The 25,004-nt window shown below is 37.6% G+C and overlaps 2 protein-coding genes across 12 annotated transcripts in view; both read left to right on the top strand.

Annotated features, from left to right (window-relative positions):
• rskra (ribosomal protein S6 kinase related a) overlaps positions 1 to 8,489 on the top strand; it is a 23,477-nt gene extending 14,988 nt beyond the window's left edge. For 3 of the 9 annotated variants that reach the window (NM_001442159.1, NM_001442155.1, NM_001442154.1), the window contains 6 exon segments: positions 156 to 183; positions 889 to 978; positions 1,120 to 1,208; positions 1,356 to 1,466; positions 4,701 to 6,117; positions 6,361 to 6,813. In NM_001442159.1, coding sequence (NP_001429088.1) covers positions 156 to 183; positions 889 to 978; positions 1,120 to 1,208; positions 1,356 to 1,466; positions 4,701 to 5,018 — 636 coding nt within the window. In that variant the 3' untranslated portion in view covers positions 5,019 to 6,117; positions 6,361 to 6,813. 9 annotated transcript variants of the gene reach the window in all.
• aldoca (aldolase, fructose-bisphosphate C, a) lies at positions 8,424 to 25,004 on the top strand. 3 transcript variants are annotated; one of them, NM_001442152.1, is given in 10 exon segments: positions 8,424 to 8,489; positions 10,271 to 10,482; positions 11,813 to 11,942; positions 12,024 to 12,235; positions 15,082 to 15,136; positions 17,435 to 17,595; positions 17,676 to 17,759; positions 19,983 to 20,157; positions 20,239 to 20,438; positions 24,235 to 25,004. In NM_001442152.1, coding segments are annotated over 8 exon segments (1,095 nt in total). In that variant the 5' UTR covers positions 8,424 to 8,489; positions 10,271 to 10,482; positions 11,813 to 11,830; the 3' UTR covers positions 24,331 to 25,004.

The following is a 25,004-nucleotide window of genomic DNA, read 5'->3' as shown; positions in this document are numbered from 1 at the left end:
ATTGAGATTCATTCAAGATTCTGACAGAAAATTGTAACAAGCTGAGCATGAAACATTTTTATAGAGGAAAATTAGACTTTTTATGATTTTACAAGTTTCTGTTTAAATAAATAACAAAATCCATCCTATAAACTGCACTACTATGTCTTAAACAGATGGAGAACATTCTTCTGACTGATAAAGGTAAAGCTGATCTAACATGGATGGATGGATGGATGGATGGATAGAAAAAGTGTATGGAGGACAGATGGGTGGATGGATGGATGATTAAAAGAAAAAGTATGTGGAGGGGGGAAGGATGGATGGATGAATGGAAAAAGTGTGTGGGGGGATAGATGGATGGAAGAATGAATGGATAGAAAAGGTGTGTGGAGGGACAGATGGATAGAAATAGTGTGTGGGGGCTGATGGATGGATGGAAGGATGGATGGATAGAAATAGTGTGTTGGGGCGCAGATAGATGGATTGATGGATGGATGGATGGATAGATGGATAGAAAAGGTGTGTGGAGAGACTATAGGTGGATGCATGGATGGAAAAAAGTCTGCGGTGTGCAGATGGATGGATGAATGGATGGGTGGATAGAAAAGGTGGATGGAGGGACAGATAGATGGATGCATGGATGGATAGATAGAAAAAAGTGTGTGTGTGTGTGTTGGGGGGGTAGATGGATGGATATAAATAATGTGTGTGTGTCGGGAAGGGGGGGGGGTGTTCAATGGATTGATGGATGGATGGATGGATGGATGGATGGAGAGAAAAAAGTGTGTGTGTGAGGAGGGGACAGATTTAAATGTACATTTCAAATGCCCATCTGCACTGTAAACCCTGCTTTAGCTCTTTGCGTAGAGAATTCTGGAATAGAAATGTTCATGCTGTGTCATTTAGGTCACCTCCGCCTGACTGATTTTGGTCTGTCTCGCCGTCTCGAGCGTGGGGAACGAGCTTTTACTATCTGCGGCACAATACAGTACATGGGTGAGAGACACCCGCTTAGAGCAGACACTGTGTTTACCATTAAGTAGATCTGGCAGTAACTAAAGACATATGTAGCCCTAAGCAGATGAGCTATTTCTGTCCAAAACGTCTTTGTAATTACATGATCTGGTCATTAAACAGCTCCTGAGGTCCTGAGCGGGGGTCCGTACAGCCATGCGGCAGATTGGTGGTCTCTTGGGATTCTTCTCTACGCATTAGCCACTGGAGAGGTAGCACAAACCATAATGAAGATTATACTTGATAAACGTGTCCTAAAATCACCTCTGAAGAAAAGTCCGGTTGCCAGCGACGTGTAGAAAGAGTGACAGGCGGCTTGTAGAAACCCATGTGTGTGTTTTCTCTATTGTGATTTGTAGTTTCCTCTGGCAGCAGAAGTAGATCACGCTGTAATGCTGAGCAGAGTCAGTGAGGGCCTGTATGAGATGCCTGTGAGCCTCAGTCCTGCTCTGGCCTTCCTGCTTATAGAGGTGAGCTGCTGCGCACATCATAACCATTATAACCACTTATATAACTCTCTTCACAACTACACAGACACAGGTTGGTTCTTCAGAACATCCGTTTTATATTTACAAGTTGTCCTCTTAATATCCTTTGACGCAGTGAGAACTGTATTGGTAAACGAACAGTACAAGCACATCAGAAATCATACAATGGTTGTCGAATACATTAAACAAGCAAACAAATACCTCCTTGCTTATCATAAAAACAGCTAAAATCTTCTTTACTGTCCTTTTGACCTAAGACAGCTGTGTCTTTAAGCCTAAACACATTTACTTACCACAGCATTGAGATGCATCCGCTCATCATCAGTCTATCTGGCGACATGTCACTCACAACACATCATTTTCATTAAAGTGTCACGCTCCTACATCCAATTTCTTAAAGGAAACCACATGCAGTTATTCATTTATTCTCCATCGGCTTAGTCCCTTTATTAATCAGGAGTCACCACAAGAAGTTTCTGTTTTCTGTTTCCCAGAGATGGGTTGCAGCTGATAGGGCATATGCTACCTAAAACATATGCTGGATAAGTTGGCGGTTCATTCCGCTGTGGCGTCCCCTGATAAAAGGGACTAAGCCAAAGGATAATGAATGAATGAATGAATGATGAGTCGAACTTATAATATACTTAGAATATTAAGTAAAGATCATGTTGCATGAAGATTTTTTTATACATTTTCTTCCATTAAATATATACATAATATACGTAATTTGACCAATTTTGAAAGCTATTTTATCTGAATTTAGATTTTGTTGAACCATCAGATTCCAGATTTTTAAACAGTTGTATGTCTGTCAAATATTGTCTAATCCTAACAAACCATACTCAATGGAAAACTCTCAGATGATGCATCTCAGTTTCCAAACATTTAATCTTATGACAGTTTATAAATAAAACATTTAAAGATCTAAACTTGCTATAATATCAAAACCATGTTTCGAACTAAGTTCTAAATTTGAAGTTGATGTCACAAATTTAAAGTTTTTGTTTAGGCACTTTACCAAAAATATCCACTGGGTGACACTTGATTGGTTAGGATTAGTGGTGTAGCTGATCACAAATCCCATGGTTTGGATCATACTACAGTTTTTGAGTCACATATCGCACCATTTTCAGATCAGCAAAAAAAGGAAGGAGACCAATTTTATTTGCTTTCCATTCATTGCAAAAACATTACTGCAAGAAACTTTGGATCTCTGTCCATCTTGATTTTAATTCAGCTCATTGAAGGATTAATTAACATATAAAAATTGTCATCAGTTGAGATCCTGACCTTTAATGATCAATTGTGCAGGTTTACACTGACTGCATTCATGCAAGCTAAACAAGTAGGATCACACCCCTAGTTAGGAGTAGTAAAATAATATGAATCTTGACAAAATGGTTTCTACAAGATACTTTTAAAATGTTTAAGCTTTCAATTAATGTCTGTTTTAGGCTGATATCTGATTTATTTGTCATTCGGTTTGAATAACAGCTCCCTTTTCCTATTTCTTTACATCTATCTTAACTGCTTCAAATTCAATTCAGTAATGTGATTGTAATATTAGGCATAAGTTTAAAGGGATAGTTCAGCCAAAAATAAAAATTTCCTCACATTTCCTCACACTCAGATTGTAATAAAAGTTTGTTTAGCACCATTGAACAAAAAAGAAGCTATTCTGAAGAATGTTGGGGAAAACAGCTATTGGCATCTATAGCAGGAACAAAACACTATAGAAGTCAGTGTCTGTTTTTTTTTTTCAAACATTTTTGTTTCAACAGAAGAAAGATGCTCAAACAGGTTTGGACCAAGTGGAGGATGAGTCATTAGCCCCTTTCACACATACAGACCTTTCCGGTAAATAACCAGCAAAGGTCTGTATGTGTAAACAGGCTGTCACGAGAGGGTTTCACAAAAACAAGAAAAGATCCATGTGCAGCAAAACAAATTCATTAAACTAAACAACGATGATCCAAAAAACTTGCAGACAAGAAACGAGCAGAAATCCAAAACATTGAGATGATACAAAGTGATCAAACAAACAAACCAAATCAAGAGGAACAAAAATACAAATCAAAAATCCAAAGGCAACTAAAAAACAAACGAACAGAGATTATAAAGACAGGACTCAATTAAACAAACAAGGAACAGCTGAAAACAATAAGTGATCACGTGTGCAGAGATACAAGCAAAAACAAAACAAATGCTAGTGCCCTCAAGTATCCACATGAGGGCACTACAACAGGTGTGACACAGGCCCTTTTTGAAAATACCGGTAAATTCGTTTCGGCTATTTTCCGAACAATGTAACATTACCGATAATTTGCTGGAATGCTGCTCTGTGTGAACGCAGAAGGAAGATTGCTGGAAAGAGCGCGTTCACGTCTATAATATGCTGACGTGAGACGTCTACTTTAGCCAATCAGAACAGTCAGATGCATTCACGTCCGAGCGGTTTATGAAAATAAAAGCCTTTGAATATTTTTCCAGACACATCTAGCTGCTAGATTTGTAACGGAGGCCAGCTAGTGTGGGTTGTGCAGGTAAACCTCACTCCTCTGACCTCTAAAGGTGCTCTAGCGACAAACGCTAGAGGCCATGGTCTTTAGCCTCCTTGGTAGAGCAACCGGTTCGATACCAGCTCGGAGCGGGTTGGGTGGCGTAAGACCAGCGGGGTTACAGATTTTTGTCAGATAAGGTTTATATGTTCCTTCTTAAAGCCAACTTTGTAAATAATTATCAATAAGATGCTTATGATAAGCCGTTGTTTGTTTATCTTCAAGCTCTGCTTCAATCAGTTGCTTGATGAGTCTTGTGTGCCCGTGAAGGAGCTGGTGAGTGCCAGCACACACACATATCATGTACATCTCGACATGCGAAAGTGTTTCTCCATATGTTTTCATCGAAGTTGTTCACAATACTTATCCATCCACAGAGTTTGTAATGTTGTCAAATGTTTACAAATACAAGCGCAGCGTTTAGAGCTCATTTCTGGTTAAAGATTTCAACGGCATCTGTAACGGCCTTGCCTGTGTGCACAGCGCTTTTTTTGAATTTACCAGTAAAGTTGCTCCGGAAATTTTCTGGATATTTACTGGTATCACTGAGTGAAAGGGGCTAATGATGACAGAATTTACATGATTTGGGTGAACTAGCCCTTTAACAACTGTTCTGTACACAAATATTTGGAAACTCTCTGACCTTGTTTGAATGCAGCTCCTGTGCAAGATCCCCACTCGTCGCCTGCGCTGCCTGGAGCACTTTCAAAGCCACAAGTTCTTCCATGGCATGTCTTTTGATTCCCAGCTGCTTCAGAGAAATCCCATTGAGCCGATCCTTGCACTGAAGACCCACCCTGACCTTCGGGAAAGGTCAATGCGAGGTTTATCCCTAGACCTGCTTCAGAATTTTGAGTGTGACCTGCTGAACTCTCCCTCCACCCCTACAGATTTATCCCCTACCTTGATGAAGATTCAGGTGAATGAATATAAAACAGAGTCTTAAACAAAAGCAACTGGAACTAATTCTGCTTGAAAAAGGTTGAGACACTTTTTCCTCTCCATTATGGTACATGCATCGTCCCTCCAAAAAAAAAAAAAGACACAAGGCACAAATGAATTAATCGGTGTAGCTAGCCAATCAAAAACTAGGATTTTTTGCTACTGTTTTTGTGCAGTTCAATTTGGAAATTAGGAGTAAATATTCAGAAAGTGGAACCTCCATTTTGAGTATTTTTCTAATAGTAGAACTTCTGGGTTTTGTACATTTAGGTTCTTTGTATATTTTCTTGTTTTTTTAGATTATTTTTATATTTAAAGCAGTTACAGCGATGCCCTGGTTACAATGATATCATGAGAGTGATAATATTAACAAAATGATAATTACAAAGATAAAGAATAAAGTATTGAATTAATTAATAGTGAAATTAATTAATGGATTATTCAATGAATGAATAAATAAATAATAATTAAATTAATTAATGTAAACTAATTCCGTTGTTTTGCAATCAGTGTTTTGAGTAAATGCATTGAAATACTTGACTTCTGAATGAATCAATGTTTTGAATGAATCAACTGAGAGACTAATTCAGTTACTTGTAAGATCTGTCACTTGTTTTGTTTCTGAATGAATCAGCGTTTTAAATGAATCAGAGATAATCATTCAGTATGTGCTCCTGAAGACTTGTCATTTGTCTAATTCTTGAATGAATCGGTGTTTTGAATGAATCAGTTAAGATAATAATTTAGTGTTTGCCTATGAAGTTGTCATTTGTTTCACACCTGAATGAATCAGTTGAGTGAATTAGATAATGTCTTTCCTAAACTATCACTTGCTCTGCTTCTGAATGAATCAGTGATTGGCATGAATCTTGTCTTTTGATTCTCTCCTGAATAATTCAGTATTTGCCTACGAATATGCTATTTGTTTTACTCCTGAATGAATCAGTGTTTTGAAGGAATCAGTTACGATAATTATTCAGTATTTGCTCCTGAAGATGTGCCACTTGTTTCACTCCTGAATGAATCAATGTTTGGAATGAATCAGTTGAGATAATCATTCAGTATTTGCTCCTGAAAAATGTATTGCTTTTTTCATTCCTGAATGAATCAGTGTTTTGAATCATTCTATTGAGATAATCATTCAGTACTTGCTCTGTAAGATGTGTTACTGTTTGCACTCCTGAACGAATCAAGTGTTTTGAATGAATCAGTTGAGATAATCATTCAGTATTTGCTCATGAAGATGTGATTTGTTTCACTCCTGAATGAATCAATGTTTTGAATCATTCTATTGAGATAATCATTCAGTATTTGCTCATTAAGATGTCATTTGCTTCACTCCTAAATGAATCAGTGTTTTGTATGAATCCGTTGAGATAATCATTCAGTGTTTGCTCACGAAGATGTCATTTGTTTTACTCCTGAATGGATCAGTGTTTACTTGCTTATGAAAATGTGTCACTTGTTTTGCTGCTGAATGGATACTTGAATCAGTTGAGTGAATCATTCAATGACTCTCTCATTTACTTTCTTGCTTGTTTCTGAACGTTTTAGTATTTTGAAAAACAGTTACGCGAGTTATTCAATGAGCCCCTTACTTGTTTTGCTCTTGAATGAATCAGTGTTTTAAATGAATCAATTAAGATAATCATTCAGTATTTGTTAATGAACATGTCACTTGTTTCACTCCTGAATGAATCAGTGTTTCAAATTAATTGGTTGAGAAAATTGTTGACTACTTACTCGAACAGATTTTTTACTTGATTCACTACCGAATAAATCAGTGTTTTGAATGAATCAGTTGAAATAAACATTCAGTAATTGCTCATGAAGATGCATCTGATTGATTCACTACTTAATGAATCAGTGTTTTACTTGAATCAGTTGAGTGAATTATTTAATGGCTCTTAAACTCTCTCACTTGTTTTCTGAATGAATCAGTGTTTTTACTGAATCTTGTCTCTTGACTCCTGAATCAATCTTAAATTGGCTTGTTGTAAAAATTGGCTCTCAACAAACTGGTCAATTAAATAATTCAATGACTTGCTAAATTTAATATTTCACATATTGTGTAGTGCTATTGCTAGGATAATAAGCAAAACAAAAATACATATACAGAGATATACAGTGTTATGCACAATGGAACTTACAGTGCAGTGCAATATAAAATGCATTGCAATACAACTTGGGCTTCATGAAATCTAAATATTGGTTTACTGATAAAAAGTAGTTCACATGGTACTTATGTGAATGATTTCTAGGCATTACAGTAAATATGATTCTCAAAATACATCCCCCAAATTAGAAGCTTTAGAACATTGATTGTGGAGGACAAATGCAGAACTTCATGCCATTACAATTGGAAAGACAGACTGGTAAAATAATAGATCTGTGAATGATACCTGGAGACATTTCTCCAACTTTGAGACTTTAGTGTGACCTATTTGTGAGCGCAATGACAAACCCAAATGGGAGCAGCCTTAATAGGGCTGAAAATTGAACACCAGATAAAGCATCATTATTAATGTTTTTAATTAGGTATCAGGAAAAAAGCCCACAGCCCCAGTAGAGATGTCTTAAAATAACCGTAACTCTTAGTTCTCCTGAGAGTCTACTTCAAATGGCTTCAGTCCTTCATGTATAGAGGCATTGGGTTTCCCTCCAAACTTGCCATTTTTATCTACATTATCATATTGCTTTCAGACTGACAACTCGCATATTTATATTCATATTTCAAGTTATCTGAATAAATTACACTGTTTCTTTTTTAGAGCTTTTTTATTTTTTGTACCACAGATCGATACCTTGATATACTCCCGACTTTACCTCCATTAATCGCCCTTGAGAACTAGATCATGAAGTCATCTAAAAATTCTACTCACCTGTATAGAACTAGAAATTATGCCATGACCCCACCTCATTTTTTATCACACATTTGCTTTAATCTCTGCCGCTCCGTGACTGCCAACATTTTCCTAAGGGTACGGTGGTTGACTAGAGATTTGAGGATTTGCCTGAGGCTAGTTTAATCTAATTATAAAACTAACTGGAATGCAGATCACTTTATTTAAAAACAGGTGCCGTTCAAAAGAGCCCAGTGTCCATGAGATATTTTAAAGGATTACATAAGTGAACAAAAAACAGAATTTTTTATCTGGCAGATTATATACAATAAGCCACAGCACCTTAACAAGCACCCTCAAAGGCTTACAAAGTGCTTAGTAACATCCTGGTTAGTTTTTACAATACCTGGTTTGATTACATTGGCAAATAATGAGACTATATGCTTGTAGAAAAATGGGATCGGGTGGGCAACCTTTGGTGGCCTTTAACACCTTCTCCAATAACTTAATGAGGGCATGGCGTTAAGCTCCGCCCTACAAGTGTGGGCCTCCTCTGGGAGATCACCTTCATAAAGAACTGGGACACTGGCACTGTTGAAGAATCAGTCACATCTCAGCTCGTCTGCTGGAAAAAAGTCTTCCGTCTGAGTCCTTCAGTCTTGGTGAGTACTGAAGTTTATTCATCTGTTGAACTTTACTGTTTTCTGGACTACAGCTGTTTTTTTAAATGTCCCGCTGGAGATAGTGTTTTTCTTTGGTTCATATTACTAACAAAATGTGCTGTTTTACTATTTGGAATGTGTATAAATTATTCTTTTGTGAATGCTGAGAATCATACACTGTAAAACCCAAAAAGTTAAGGTAACTCAAACTATTTGAGGAAACTGATTGCAGCAAAACATTTAAGTTAAAAGACTAATCCTAATACTGTGAACTTAATCCATTTGAGTATTAGCACAGTGAAACTCGATAAATGAAGAGAACTCAAACCAACTGAGTACTGTAAAACCCAATAAGTTAAGGCAACTCAAACTGTTTGAGGAAACCAATTGCTTCAAACCATTTAATTAAAATAAATAAATAAATAAATAAACTAGTCTATATAAGTACTGTGAACTTACTCCATTTAGGTTGAAGTAATAAGGTATTTAATTAACTCATTACCATCAACACTGAGTTCAAAACTATTTTCGATTGAGTAGAATTTAACTTTCAGTCAATTTTGAGTTAACTACACTCATTTCATTTGATGTTGACTGTTGGGTTTTACAGTGTAGATATTAGTTTTACTACACTGTAAACCCTGATAAGTTAACCCAAACTCTTTGAGGAAACCAATTGCGGCATACCTTTTAGTTTGAAACAAAATGATTTAAGTATTGTAAACTTCAAATACACATAAATTCTTTGTGTTGAAATTGTCAAACAATTAGAGTATTAATAACTTAAACATTTTAAGTTTAGTTATCAAATCAGTATGAGATCAGTTAAAAGAATGAATAAAGTCTAAACAACTTGATAGCTACTCAAATAGTTTGGTATTGCTTCTAGCATTAAAGATAACACAAAAATACAATTAATTCATTCATAATTCATTCAGTTTGAGTTCTGCGTAATATAATCAGTTTTTGAGTTGGCATAGATCTGAATTATAAATTAAACTAACTTATTTCATTTAGTGATTTCCATGGTTAGGTTTTACAGTGTACAGAGATGTTGAGTTGTTTCAATTCTGCTGATGGTTTGAAAGGGTTTCAAGTTTAGAAGCCTTAAATATATAGTAATTTGCCATCTTATTTGCCAGAAAAGAAAGTATTATTCAACTATTATCCATAAATGAGTTATTCACAAAGTAATTTATGAAGGTGAAACGCTTGTTAACAGTGTGTCTATATGCTTCAGTTGCTAAATTTGCGAGAAAATATCTTTTTTAAACTTCTGTGAATGTGAATGTTTGGCATTTCAGTAATAATGAGTAGAGTTTTCATGTCTTTAAGCCATAATTTTGTTTGATTGTAATTTTTTGAAATTTTGTTTAGTTTCATGTTTCATTTAAAAGTAAAAACTTCACAACGAAGGAAGGTTATAAATGTTAAATGGTTATAAACATTAAATGCTCAAACACTGAGACTAAAGTAGAACATTAAAAGGCACAAAAACCACAATTTTACTAAAAAGAAAAGGTGTCTACACTGTATGAAAAGGCTAAACAGATTGTTGCATTCAAAAATCAATACAGAACACTGTAAACTACTAATTCTAACAGAAAATGACTTTAAGGATGGCCGCTGTAAAGATCTTGTACAAACCTTTTAATATAATGAACATCATAATGAAATCAGTTTCCTCTTCATTATACACAGTGAATAACACTAAAGCAACTTTCCCACATTCGTTGTTGTTATTATTATTATTATTTTTAATTAATTTTTCTTCGGCTTAGTCTCTTTATTCATCAGGGAATCGCCACAGCAGAATGAACCATCAACTGAGGGCGTACTCACACTATGTCATCCGTACCGTGCCCAGGCCCATTTCCCGGATCGTTTGAGAAGTGTGAGTGCGCTGAATCGGGCTCAAGCACGGTTCACTTGGCTGGCCCTGGCCCGGTTGGAAGAGGTGTGCCTGAGCGCGGTTCACTTGGGCTTTGGCACGGTATGTTTGTAGTGTGAGTGCAAAACACTGAAACTGAAGCCCGAAACTGAAAGCGAGACGTGACTTTTTTAAGGGACTGTTTCATATGGATTTATTAATAATTTTTACTGTTCTGCCGTAGCTTATTAAATACGCAAACCCCTCACTGCAAGACAGCTGCGCAGCTTCAGCAGACCTCCTCATTCCTGCAGCACGAGGGCTTTATGATTGTTTATAAGCGCCAAAAGTGGGCGAAATATCTGACTGCGTGTCACCGCATCCCTAAGGACTGTTTGGCGAAATATTTGATGGCATGTCACTGCATATCAAACCGACTGAAACGATATAACTAGAGAAATCTCCACTGTGCTGCTGAGTGAGTGACAGCACTTCTCACTGAACAGCACCGCAGCATCGATGACGTAAGCGTGCCCAGGCCCGATTGTGGTGTGAGTGTGGGCCGTCGGGGGAGACGGGAGGGGGGACAAGCGTGCTTTGGCCCGTGACGAGGCAACTGTACCTAGAGTGAGCCTTATCCTGCATGTTTTACGGCCCTTCCAGCTGCAACCCAGTACTGGGAAACATCCATACACTACGACCAATTTAGTTTATTCAGTTCACCTATACTGCATGTCTTTGGACTGTGGGGGAAACTGGAGCACCCTGAGGAAACCCATGAGAACATGCAAACTCCACACAGAAATACCATCTTATCAGGACTCAAACCAGCGACCTTCTTGCTGTGAGGCAACAGAGCTAAACAATGAGCCACTGTGTCGCCCCATTATTTGTTTTAATAATGCCTTCTTTTTAGCTTTTCTTATCAGTTATGTACAATATACAGTAGTCAAAGCCTTTTATCAAAATTGTCTTAAATCAACGTGTATCGAATGTTCTTGTTTTAGGACAAGACATATTTGTGATCCACTTCAAATGTTGATTACTGTAGTTTTGAGAAGCATCTAATTCGTGACATCCTCTAGAATTGATTGAAAGTGGACAAGCATTCATTCATTTTTCTTTGGCTCAGTCCCTTTAATCATCAAGGGTCGCCACAGCGGAATGAACCGCCAACTTATCCAGCATATGTTTTACACAGCAGATGACATTCCAGCTGCAACTCATCACTGGGATACATCCATACACACTCATTCACTACGGCCAATTTAGTTTATTATTTGGACTGTGGGGGTAAACCGAAGCACCTGTAGGAAACCCACAACAACACAGGGAGAACGTGCAAACTCCACACAGAAATGCCAACTGGCCCAGCCGGGACCCAAACCAGCGACCTTCTTGATGTGATTATTTGTATTGATTGTAAACAGGGCCTCATCTGTACTGTCCTCAGGTTGTGTCAGAGTCCAGGATGACCCATCAGTTTCCTCCACTCACCACGGAGCAAAAGAAGGAGCTTCATGAGATAGCCCTGCGCATCGTGTCTCCAGGGAAAGGCATCCTGGCTGCAGACGAGTCTATAGGTCAATGCTCGTCCCGTTAGTTCACACTTTGCACTTAATCAAGCTTGAGATCTGACTCTGGCTCTGTGTGTGTTGAAACAGGCAGCATGGGGAAGCGCCTGAACCAGATCGGGGTGGAGAACAATGAAGAAAATCGCCGTCTATTCCGTCAGGTGCTCTTCACCGCTGATGACCGTATTGATAACTGCATCGGCGGAGTCATCTTCTTCCATGAAACACTCTATCAGAACTCGGATGATGGCATCCCGTTTGTCAAGATGATCAAGGATAAGGGTATTACTATTGGGATCAAGGTATAATGTCTCGCTGAGCCAGATCAGCCTCAAAATAAAACATTAAAAATCATAATTTATACATCCAAACAAAGTTGATCATGTTTCGACGTACTTTAAATTAAACAAATTTTAAACTTGATGTTTTTAGTCAGCTTGATTGATGCAAGTTATAATGACTTCAAAGTGGTTCAACCTAAAAAAATTAAGTGAGCTACATATTTTTTACAGTGTGGCTATAGCAACATTTCGCAGTTACATTAAACCCATAATATCCAGTCATCAGTCATTTGAGAAAAAAAAAATATATATATATTTTGATGGTATATTCCAGTGGTCACCAAACTTGTTCCTGGAGGGCCTACAGATTTTAGCTCCAACCCTAATTAAACACACCTGAACAAGCTAATCAAGGTCTTACTTGGTATACTTGAAACATCCAGGCAGGTGTGTTAAGGCAAGGTTGGAGCTAAACCCTGCAGGGACACCGGCCCTCCAGGACCAGGATTGGTGACCCCTGGTATATTGGGTCAAGAAGAGTGTAAGGAAAAACTAAATAATGTAAAATAATGTTATCTTCTCAAAACGTCCTGACCCAAGAGCTCTACATGCCGTATATACAGATTAATGAAAGTCTAAAGCAAAATGTTTGACGCTTTCATGCTTTTTGTCTTGATAGTGAAGAACTAACCATTTTCAAATGTAATTTATTTTCTTCCATGTGTTCAAAATAATGAACGCATTCTCTCATCTCAATTTTAATTAATTCATTTTCTTGTCAGTTTAGTCCCTTTATTAATCCAGGGTCACCACAGTGGAATGAACCGCCAACTTATTTAGCAAGTTTTTTACGCAGCAGATGCCCTTCCAGCAGCAACCCATCTCTGGAAAACATCCACACACACTACGGACAATTTAGCCTACCCAATTGACCTGTACCGCATGTCTTTGGACTGTGGGGGAAACCGGAGCACCCGGAGGAAACCCACGCAAACGCAGGGAGAACATGCAAACTCCACACAGAAATGCCAACTTAGCCGAGGCTCGAACCAGCGACCTTCTTGCAGCAAGGCGACAGCACTTCCTACTGCGCCACTGCTTCGCCCATTTTAATTCAGCAATTTACTTTTTAAAAGCTAATTAATTAAACAAAAAAGTAACTTGCGTTACATTTTTTTAAAAAGTAACTCAAATATTATTACTTATTTTTTAAAAAGTAATGCGTTACTTTACTCGTTACTTAGAAAAGTAATATTATTACATAACTCCTGTTACTTGTAATGCATTACCCCCAACACTGCTTATTATGTGCATACAAGTTTGTACATTGTACTTCTATTTTTAAAAAAGATCTGCATCTTCATCTGTAATTTTTTTTTATTACATTCATAATTACACTGTTGGCGCATCCCTTAACTTAACCCAGCCTTAAACCTGCCCATACCACAGACCTGTCTTTAACCTTACCAGTATCCCACCTCAAGAGCACCAGATGTTATGCAGTATAGTAAGTACATTGTACTTATTTTTTTATATAAATACCTAGTGGTTAAGGCCCCTTCATATAAAGTGGGACAGATTTTTTTGGTAGCAATATAGTTTCACATGTAGATTCGATGTACTTAAAATATTTATTAAATAAATTGAGTAATAATTTGATATTATCACAATAGCTACCTCTGATTCTACACTTAAGCTATTTCAAGAGTTCACACTTAGCTAATGATTGATTATAAAGCTTGTTTGGCATGCTGTTCCATAAGATCCTCGAGCCCAGGGCTCCCTCTTGTTTACAAGGCGAGAGGGGAGTTTGAGGTCAGGTAGATCTCAAGAACTCCCTTGCTGTCATAGCTAATGAACAGATAGTGATTGCTCTTAAGAGATAACTACTAGGAGCATGTCTATGGTGCAGACTTGTATTAGTCAATTAGCTTAAATTTTTGGACGGTGGGAGAAAACCGGAAAACCCAGGGGAAACCCATGTGAGCACGGAGAGAACATGTAAACTCAGAAACAACGGCTGGCTTGGTAAGAACTAGAACAAGTGATGTTCTTTCTGTGAGGCAACAGTGCTAACCACTGGGCCACCGTGCCACCCATCTAGGAAAGGATGAGGAGTAGGGGTGGAAAAGGGGATTCTTCAAAACAAGGATGGCTGTGATGTCGAAATTGGGGAATTTATTGTAGCTTAGGAATCGTCTGATTGGCGAATTATGAATTGGATAATGTGAAACCAGCCGCAAGCAATCATAAGCACACGATCCTCTCGAAATCAGTTTATAAATAAGCTTCATGTAGTTACCTTGTATAACCAAGTACTTTCTGTAAAAGTCTATTTATCTTTGGGAGGTACACTGTCAGCACACATTAAGTACACATGCTGTAAAATACAAGTGCAGTTTAAACATCCTCACTGCAAATTTAAAATGTACTAGGGCAGTGTTTCTCAACCATGTTCCTGGAGGACCACAAGCACTGAATGTTTCAGATGTCTCCTTTCTCTGTCACACTCATTACAGGTCTTTCAGTCTCTGCAAATGAGCTGAAGATCTGAATCAGTTGTGTTTGGTTAAGGAGACATGGAAAATGTGCAGAGTTGATGGTTCTCCAGGAACATGGTTGAGAAACACTGTACTAAAGTGATACTATACACTGTTTAGAGATAAATAAAGTACATATTTATCTCTTTAAAGGGATCATTCACCCCAAAATTTTTTTTTTTCAAACACTAAGTGACATATACTGTAGCTACTTAAGAAAGAAAACAAGCAGCTATTGATATATTTAGGAGAAACAAAAAAGTACAATTTTTGCTCTTTTTTTTCGGCAAGATGCTGGATTAAAAATGTTGTGACCTCTCTTAACAGGTTGACAAAGGTGTAGTGCCCTTGCCAGGGACTAATGGAGAGACCACTACACAAGGTATAACGATGATGTTCTTTCTCTGTATCTAAATATATGCTCATTTATTCAATTTCAGTGTTGAAGTGTTTGTTTAGCGGACAGTTTCACATTAAGTCCTTGGTTACATATTCAGTCATTTTTAAGGTGTGTAATATTAGTGTACATTGAAATCACAATAATGTGCTAAAAACAGAAAGTTTTCCACTGCATTTTTTAAAAATCAATAAATTTTTTAAACAATTTGTTCACGTGGATCCACACAAATGACTGAAAATGCTGTATTGGTCATGCCAGGCCAGGTAAAGATGATGTAAAGAAACACTACATAACTGGGCACATATGGTCCTGTTGTTCACTGCTGTTGTTCTGGTAGTCAATTACATGTCTATTAGGCTGAACAAATCAGTAAGTAAATAAGATCACATTTTCTAATATATGCATTTTGAAAGTTAATGTGTGCATTTTTAAAGCCCCCCAAAATGCTGCTTTTCAAAATCTTTTGGATTTTGGTTTGAAAAGGTGCTGTCTAAATGTATCAGTATATATATATATATATATATATATATATATATATATATATATATATATATATATATATATATATATATATATATATATATACAACAAAAGATTTACAAATAAAACAGAATACAGTCTAACTAGTTCATTTTTAAACAATAAGGGAATCATGAATTAAATATATTACAAATGCACGAGAGAAATAAGGGGAAACTAGAGGGTAATATAAACATAAAAACAAACAGGCCGATTAAATACAAAGCAATAAGCACAAATTCTAGAAGTTTAAACATAACTTTTTAGGCTAATACTTTTTGTTTGAATATGCTAAAAAGAGGTTTACATTTATTTACCTTTATAGATATAAAATGGTATGAAATACCCAAAACAAGGTGTTTTGATTAGGTCTGGATAAGTGATTAAGATTATTATGGATACCGAAGGCATTTTCAAAAAAGCACTTTAATCCAAAAAGATTGAACAAAAGGACTTTCCTAATTTAAGTGAGCTACACTTTAAGAAGCTTCCCAGAAAGATCAGGTAAAGGCTAAATGGCTAGACAGGAAATAAAATATATATATATTTTACAATCCAATTTTTTTTTATAATTATTTAATAAAATAGTTCTTTTAACTATCTAATAACTTAATTTGTTAAGAAACCTTTAGGGGTGTCAGGATCAATGATGATAATTATTTCATTACAAGTCTGTAAGACTTATTTGAGTTAATATTTAGGTTATTTTCTAAAATATATCATTTAAATCATTCATGGAGCTGAATGTAGTAAATAGTCTGTATAAAAAAGGTCGAAAATAAACCTGTGCAAACAGTCTAGCCTTTATAACCAGATTATTTAACAAAACATGATTACTGCAGTAAAATATTAGTAGTCTTTAATAAGCATGATGTGTACATGAGGGAGAGTATGAAAAGTTAATTGTTTGTTTTAAAATTTGTGAATCTGAAGTTTTCCAATAATAAACCCGAAACACACGTGGTTGTTGTCATGCAGTGAACTCGCCCTGTCGCAGTACTTTGATGCCACATGTGACAGTCACGTGGTGTCGGCGCAACATCAATCCGGACAGAATTTCTAACCAGCATGCACCGCTTTAAGACAGATTTCGATCGATCTGTGCAGCGCTGCATGAAGTCGAACGTACCTATAGGAACACTGGAGCATTTTAAAGGCGCGAAGATTAGTCGATTCATCAGAGGATTGCTCTTATGTTAGCTTACAAAAAGACCAGCTGATCTTTGTTGCTTTAAAACGCTGCAGTGTCCCTCTATCTGTTGTTACACTTGGTGAACAGCTGTGAGTTCAGTGAACTGATTACCTTCATACCAATCACAGTCATTTCTGTTGAGCATGTGAACACAATGGCAAATTAGCGCTGTTCAGGAATGCACTCAAAAGCGTTCAAATGTTAGCGGGAAATTAATGTTTTTAAAACCCCAGTACCGATTGGTATTGAATTCCAGTAGCATGACAACACTAATTATAAATGTGTTAGCAGGTTGGTTTGAACAGCAGATTTCATGGTTAATAGTAGTAGCACAGATATTAATTAAAAATGTAAAAAAATAAAATAAAAGAATTAAGCTGATAATCAAACCCATGTTACTATACCAAAATGGTCGGAACTGGAGGAATGCACAGAAAAGCTATTCATTTAATCCAATTAATGAATTATTAGAATATTTAACTCATTCCAGTGATGCTCAGTATGACCCTAAAACATAATGATACCTAAAATTTTAACATACTATAATCGGATCTCTACTGTCTCCATAGGTCTGGACGGGCTCTCAGAACGCTGTGCTCAGTATAAAAAGGATGGAGCTGACTTTGCCAAGTGGCGCTGTGTGATGAAAATCAGCGAGACTACCCCGTCAAACCTGTGCATTACGGAAAACGCTAAAGTCCTTGCTCGCTATGCTAGTATTTGTCAGCAGGTAAAACATCAGAGAAGCTAATGTCATCAAATTGGAATATGGTGAGAATCATTTGGTTGCGCTCTCTCATGTTCTTCCAGCATGGGATCGTCCCCATCGTGGAACCTGAGATCTTACCTGATGGAGACCATAATTTGAAGCGCTGCCAGTTTGTCACAGAGAGGGTTAGTGTTTACGTTTTATACTTTAGTTATTAAATGTATAGTTCACTCCAATCAGCCAATATGTAAGGAATTTTGATGAAAGGCAGTTTTGAATAATTCAACTGAGCTAATACTACAGTTTTCACAATCAAAATTCTTTTTCCCTCTAATTCCTTGGTTCAAGCCGATTCAAACGCACCGTATAACATCATTTTCCGTCATGAAATTTTTTTCACTATTTAGAATTTTTTGTAAAACCTATTTGAACAAACTTGTCCTAGGCCATTTGTCCGATTTTCACCAAAACTGAATCACACGATCTACAAACCATGCTTACCAAAATGTATTGAATTTGAGTTGATTAGACTGTTTTTGATTAACCTGCAAACAAATTTAATGTAGAGCTTGCGAAAATTGACTTAAGGTGTTATCTGCGTAAAGCATTGACGTATTCACACTTAAAAGGCCACGAAACCGTTTCAGCAGAGTGTTTTCACGCGTATAGTTTGGAAAAAATCAGGAAAGTGGGCTTTTCCAGCTCTGTTCAGTGGGAAATGTCAGAGGAAGGAAAGAGGGAAGGTGCATAAAAATTTGCATAAAAATTTAAAAATGGAGTTTTGGTTTGGGCACACGCTGATTTTCTGCTGGAAGTGTATATTTAATGCAATGTGTGATATCGCACGTCGAATGAGCGAAAAAAAAACCTTCGCATTTCTCTGTAACTTAGATGCACTCGGTAGGTAGCGTCAGAAAGCTATGTGTTATTCCTGTCACAAAATGCGGCGAAAATCCTACACGACGGTAATAGTTTGATTGCGGTGTTTATATGTTTATACTCAGAGAGTCGCATTTACAACAGATCTTTCAGTCCATAATATTGTAGTGATATTAACGTACTGTAAACTTTAGTAACTTAGAAATCATTTTGACTAAAGTCTCTTTAAACACTAAAAACAGTACTGCTAACGATACGAACTAACATTGCCATCTGAATGAACAAACAAAGACCACTGATCGCTCACTTACCAAATCTGTAGAGACAGGACAACCAACACCACCTAGAGCTGCATCTTTATTAAAAGGAGACGAGCGGCAATTCCGGATTTCACCATTTCCAAATGAGAAAAGCTCTAGGGTAAAAATGTTCCTTAGACATATTTTTGTCGCTTGTCGCGTGCACTGTAATCCACACGTGAGTCCAGCTGCGCTCTCATAGCAGCAAAATGAAAACAAAAACCTTCCTTGCAGCAAATTTATAAAAGCCACACTGACAAACCGTATCTCCAAACAATTCTTCTTTTCTTGTTTTGGCAACACAACATTGCGTCTCTCTGTCGTCTGAACACTGTACAGGTACAAACAGTCTTTGAGGATGTCATGCATATTAGTGAAGTTGCACCGCATACACAATAGAACGCGCTGATTGGTTTGAGCCAAGTCTTTCTCATGAATGAATACAGCACACTCAGAGGTTCTCCCAGGTACAGACAGCCAATCTACATGCTGGAATACACGCAATGATCTAATCGGTGTGACACAGCTGCAAAAATTTGTTTCAAACCAGAAGAACGAATTTGCTCGAAATAACACAAAAACAACCAATTTTCACTTTTTTGTGAAATATATGTGTCCTAACAGTGTTTTTAGAAGCGTGGGACACATATATGACTGTCAACAGCTCAAAAAATGTTTTTCGGTGTTTCGTGACCTTTTAACTCTGTGTGTGTTATCACAACCATGGTCTGAAGTGAGTTGCAGCATTTTGGCACACTGCCCGGACTGGTCCGGATATACAAAAAAAAGCTTTTTTTCCCCCTATAACTTCTCAACCCTTGGTCCAAAATTAAAAGGATGTGGCTGCTTGGCCCCGATAATTGCTGCTTGCAGCTACAATTTTTATTGTATTTTCATCTGTTGTAGGCAGTGAAATAACCAAAATCATTCAGCCTAGTGCAACTGTACTGCAGTCAAAACTGTCTGGAACACTAGCTGTGTGTCTTTGAGATGAATAATTTAACGTCCTAGAACCAATCAGAATCAAGCATTCAACAGCCCCCTAGTTACCTTGTTTTAAGACTTGTATGACTTTACTTCTTTCAGTGGTGCATTGTTTGTTTATACAGTGAATGTTGGTGGGATTCAAAACAACATTTAAGATGACAACAACAAGTTTTGGAAGAAAATGAACAGTCCTTCAGATGAATCATTATATGCTTTATATGCATTATATGCGTTATGAATCAGGTTCTCGCAGTGGTCTACAAAGCCATGTTTGATCATCACGTGTATCTGGAAGGCACACTGCTCAAGCCCAACATGGTGACCCCCGGACATGGCTGTCCTACCAAATACAGTGCTGAGGAGGTTGCCATGGCAACAGTCACTGCTCTGCGGCGCACCGTCCCACCTGCTGTCACAGGTGAGAATATATTAAAAATGTAAACCTGGTGTCAAATGGAGTCTGGCCATTGTGTAATGACAGATTTTTGTGATCTTCCAGGGGTGACCTTTCTCTCGGGAGGTCAAAGTGAGGAGGAGGCCTCTATTAACCTGAGCGCTATCAATAACTGCCGACTGGTGAAGCCCTGGGCTCTTACCTTCTCATTCGGCCGAGCTCTTCAGGCCTCGGCTCTGAAGACCTGGCGTGGACAGAGAGAGAATGAGGCCGCCGCAACTGAGGAGTTCATCAAACGAGCAGAGGCAAGCCAAACAAATCTAGTCACAAACAGATAAAGGGATAGTTATAAAGGGATACTTTTAAAGATCAGAAAATAGAATAAAAAGTGTTACAGGGTCAGAGCATGATCTTTCTATTTATTTATTGGTGGAGCAGCACACAAAAAAATGGAGCATAGATCATCAAACTCAACCCCAGAAAGCCAGTGTCCCAAAAAGTTTAGCTCCAACCTGCCTGGAAATTTCAGATATAGCTAGTAACTATTAGTCTACTACTAATGGCAAGCCTGAAACGATTAGTATAAATAGGAAAACAGTTAATGCTAACACTGCCTCAATGGCAGTAAACAGTGAAAAAGAACAAAAGCCACTTTGTGACTGGCTAAGGCCCCGTTTACACTAGTGCGTTTTAGTTTTAAAACGGCGTTGTAGAATGAAAACGATCCGCGTCCACACTCGCGTTTTACCCAGCGTTTCTGAACTGCTCTCCGTCCACACCAAAACGCTGAAAACGCACATCACGTGACCACACACACTCTCTCGGGCAAGCGCTCCAGCATTCTACCCAGATGAGAGCTCTGCTTGTCGGACTGCTCATCACGCATCTCCCGCTGGATCTAATCTCACTATATTTGCTAAACGTGATATTTCATTCATGTTGTTGTCTTTATCTAACGACATATTCCCTGGTCATTGGAATCTATTAAGTTACTTGTTCACGGGTAACATGTTTTGGTTAAGTGCAAAGATAAGTTAATGATTAATCCAGGTACATTGACTGATCGCTTGCCTTTATTTCCTACAATGTATAAACTTATTGTATGTTTATATACTTTTATAATTGTCGATTATTAAAACTGATATTCAGCAAAAGAGAGGGTGTGTTTCGTATTTTCACTGAAATTGAAAGGAGGCAGTTGTTATCGGCTCCGTGTAGTTATAAATATCCACACAGTGGAGATGACGCTCATAAATGCAGCACGACGCTTCAACATTTCTGCTGTCTGTTTAGTTGTCAATATTAAAAGAAAATAGGTAGTTCCTTTAATCATGTTTACATTTTTTTGTTGAGAAAGTGAAACAACGTAGCCAAGGTGATGTGAATGAAGTTATAAAGTACACTGTTCCCTTTGAAGATTTACGCGTGTCCTCGGTATGTTTTCCATATCAAACTGAGAAGGGGGAGACTGCAGCCTTGATCAAACTTGCGAAGTCTTAACTTACAATAAGAGGATGCGAGACTGAACTGTGTGTGGGCTACTTAATATTCAGGAAAAGCCCCAATCAGATAGGCGAACGTTTGCAGCCCCGCCTCCGTTTTCAGATGTCTCCGTCTTTCCCCATCCACACTGAGACGGAGCAGCAGCGTTTTAGAATGAAAACGGCCTTTCCAGCGTTTTCAAAAAGCTCCGTTTTCGGCGCTCGAGAACTCCGGCGTAGTGTGGACGGATGGCGTAACCGTAGCAAAACTTATGCGTTTTCAAACTAAAACGCACTAGTGTAAACGGGGCCTAAGACAGGCTTCACATGAACAAGTTTGTGTAATACAAATCTCTTCCTATATCCGAAATTGCCTCCTATACCATCATACACTATTCCCTACATTAGTCCACTATATTAGTATATAGTCCACTTGCTTTATTGACTGATAAATCCTCAAAGACAGATTGGATTTTAAATCTTGGTCAATCCTCATGATAGTTATTTAACACTTAGTGAGCTGTCTAATGAAACAAATAATTTTTTCTCTCATGTATACAAACTTTAATTAAATTATGTTTCATTTAGAAACTAACATATAGGATTCTATTAGGGATGCCATATTGTAGTCAGATGCGGAAATGTACTTGCCGAGAACTCACACGCTGCATTATGAGTATTTTTTAGCTGCTGAGTTGTGGTTGTCGGTGTGTTCCAAATGTGACAATGCGCCCAGTGAAGGACAATTTGGAGTGAACAAAATCATGGACACCATTTTAAAGTGTCCTTCAAAAACAAATGGCTCAACTTCGAAGGGCCCTTTGGAATGAAGTATTTTGAAGGATACAACTGATGGATACTTGAGGTCATGATCCTTTGTCTAGGGAAACTGTTTGGGGTTGCACACTGTGTTCAGTGTGGAAGGGCTCATCTATGCTATTAATTTCTTCAGAGGAACACTCGAAAGGGTTTAGGGCATGGGGATGAGCCCTTCCGAATAGTTTAGAAGGGATACAGCTGTGGCCTGAAGTTAAAGTCAGCATGAACTAGAAGTTGTGACAGGTTTTTTTTTCATATTGTTACGCAGTTCCTAGAGAAATGGAATATTGAATGATTAAACAGTGGCCGTGGCTTGTTTTTTCTACTGCGAGCTGATTGGATGTAGAAGGCATTTCATTTAGAAAGATTGGGAAAAGGATTTCGGGAGAGTTACTACAACATACACCAGACAACAGACACCTCCTCCTCACCATTTCTATTTTTGTCAAAACTGTCAGTTGGAAGGGCATGGTAAAGTATGCTAACCCTACCCAAGACCTTAAAAAGACATAAACTGTGTCCCCATTCGCTTACTTATACTACGCCCTAAAAGTATGTACTGTTTTTGTGAAGGAAAAGTTTATACTTTTGAGTGTGCAACAGAAGAGTATGCAAGCTTTGGGACATACTACCCTCTCTTTAACAGATCGTTGTGTTGCTTAGTTATGCCCCCTGTCAATCATCCACACACTATCCGCATTTCTGTCATATTTAAATTCCTACCTTATTGGAGAAGCAGCAGTAGGTTAATCTCCCATTCATGAGTATTTCATGCAGAGAAATCTCCTCAGGTCTTTGGATAATTCAGCATTCAGACGTCCAAACACTTCATTATATAAGTTTAGTATTGTTGTTGCAGAAATATAACACAGATAATGTGATTGAACTATTTTCCAGTGGGCTCGATATTGACTAACAGTCATTCAAACACCTTTACCGAAGCCTCTCTACTTGACGGTTGGTCTCGCGTGTCCATCATGTTTGTAGTTTATTTACATTTTTCACATGCGTTTGTAGTTCTAATCGAATTTGCGTCCAAAGCGCAATGTATTGTGGGCAATATCAGCGGTTAGAGTATGGACGCTTCTAGGCTTCTACACTTAAATTTTTTACCGGAAATAGCAAACCATCAGGGAACTTCTGGCATACTCTTTTCATCATACTATGGTTTGGGACATACTAATTCTATTTTCAAATACTATTTAGGACGGATAGTATGCAGATTGGGACGCAGCAATAATCTGAGAATTTAACTGAAAAAATAAACAGGAAGTGCATTTCCATATTTTAATTTTAGATTACAAGGGCAAACTTTTTATTTCTTAATGACATGCACAGATGAATTGTTCATCACAAAACGAGCAATGTGTGAGCAAACAAAATCATATGGTTAGTTTTGATTTCATTTATACTTTAACAATAATTATTGAATTGCATTGTGAGATTGATCAACACAATCTCACGGCAATTCGTAACTTTTTCATTTAGTGGCTAATTCGTATGAATTCGTACGATCTAATTCGTACAATTTAGTACGATTTGCTTATCCCCCAATGACGGTTGGGGTTAGAGGTGGGGTCAGGTGCCACGCCTCCTTTTTAAAATCGTACCATTTCGTACGACTGAACTCGTACGAATTCGTACGAATTAGCCACTAAACTGGCAAAACGTAAAATACTTACGTTTTCTCGTGAGATCAGGCTGCAATTGATTGAGTACACTTCAGAACATCCACTATGAGATAGATAGATGTGTTATTATCTTTCGAATAGCTTCTCAGTGTGTTCATTTTTCTCCTCAGATCAACAGTCTGGCATCTCAAGGGAAGTACACGGTTTGTGGTGACAGCAGTGGAGCTACTGGTCTTTCCCATTATCTTTCCAGCTACGCATATTGAATTTGCCCCTGATTTCCATACTCCAACATTAGCTGAAACATAGCGGATGTCACTGCCACTTGCATATAAAACTCATAAAGCATCTAAATGTTGATATGATACAGCACATGATGGTGTTCTCCAGGTGGTGGCGTCCTTTGCTTGTCTTAAAAACATTGTAAAGCATAAATGTCTGTTGCTAATTATACTGACAAGATTATTAATAAATGTACAGTTTGCTGTGTAATATCAATCCTTACTACTTACTGTACTTAACCCTTTAACTGTCACCCCACGTTCATGCTTGAAAATTATAGATGATATATGCATGTTACATATATAGTTAGTCAAGATAATTTCAGATTTAGACATACATTTTTTTATTACATGTTCTGAAAAATGTCCATCATGTGGGGTAAGGGGTTTCTTGAGTCTTAAGGATTTGTGCTATACGCTTCTGCAATCAAACTTCATCATCTAAAGCTTTAATAAAGCCTGTGCTTCGGTGACGAATAACAGCTTGGATTACAAGTTTATCACAGTATCTGGTATGGTATTTCTGTATGTTAGGCTTCATTATGGACAACAGTGAAACTATTGACAGTCTGAATACAAACTGAAAGTGCTGCAATAAAACTGTGAAGATGTGAGATGTGTCTGAGATATAAAATATACAATGAATACACATTATACTT

The sequence above is a fragment of the Danio rerio genome, chromosome 15, assembly GCF_052040795.2.
Source record: "Danio rerio strain M-AB ecotype USA chromosome 15, GRCz13ab, whole genome shotgun sequence".
Taxonomy (NCBI): Eukaryota; Metazoa; Chordata; class Actinopteri; order Cypriniformes; family Danionidae; genus Danio; species Danio rerio.
Note: the sequence above shows the minus strand (reverse complement) of the source record. Positions and strands in the feature narration are given on the sequence as shown.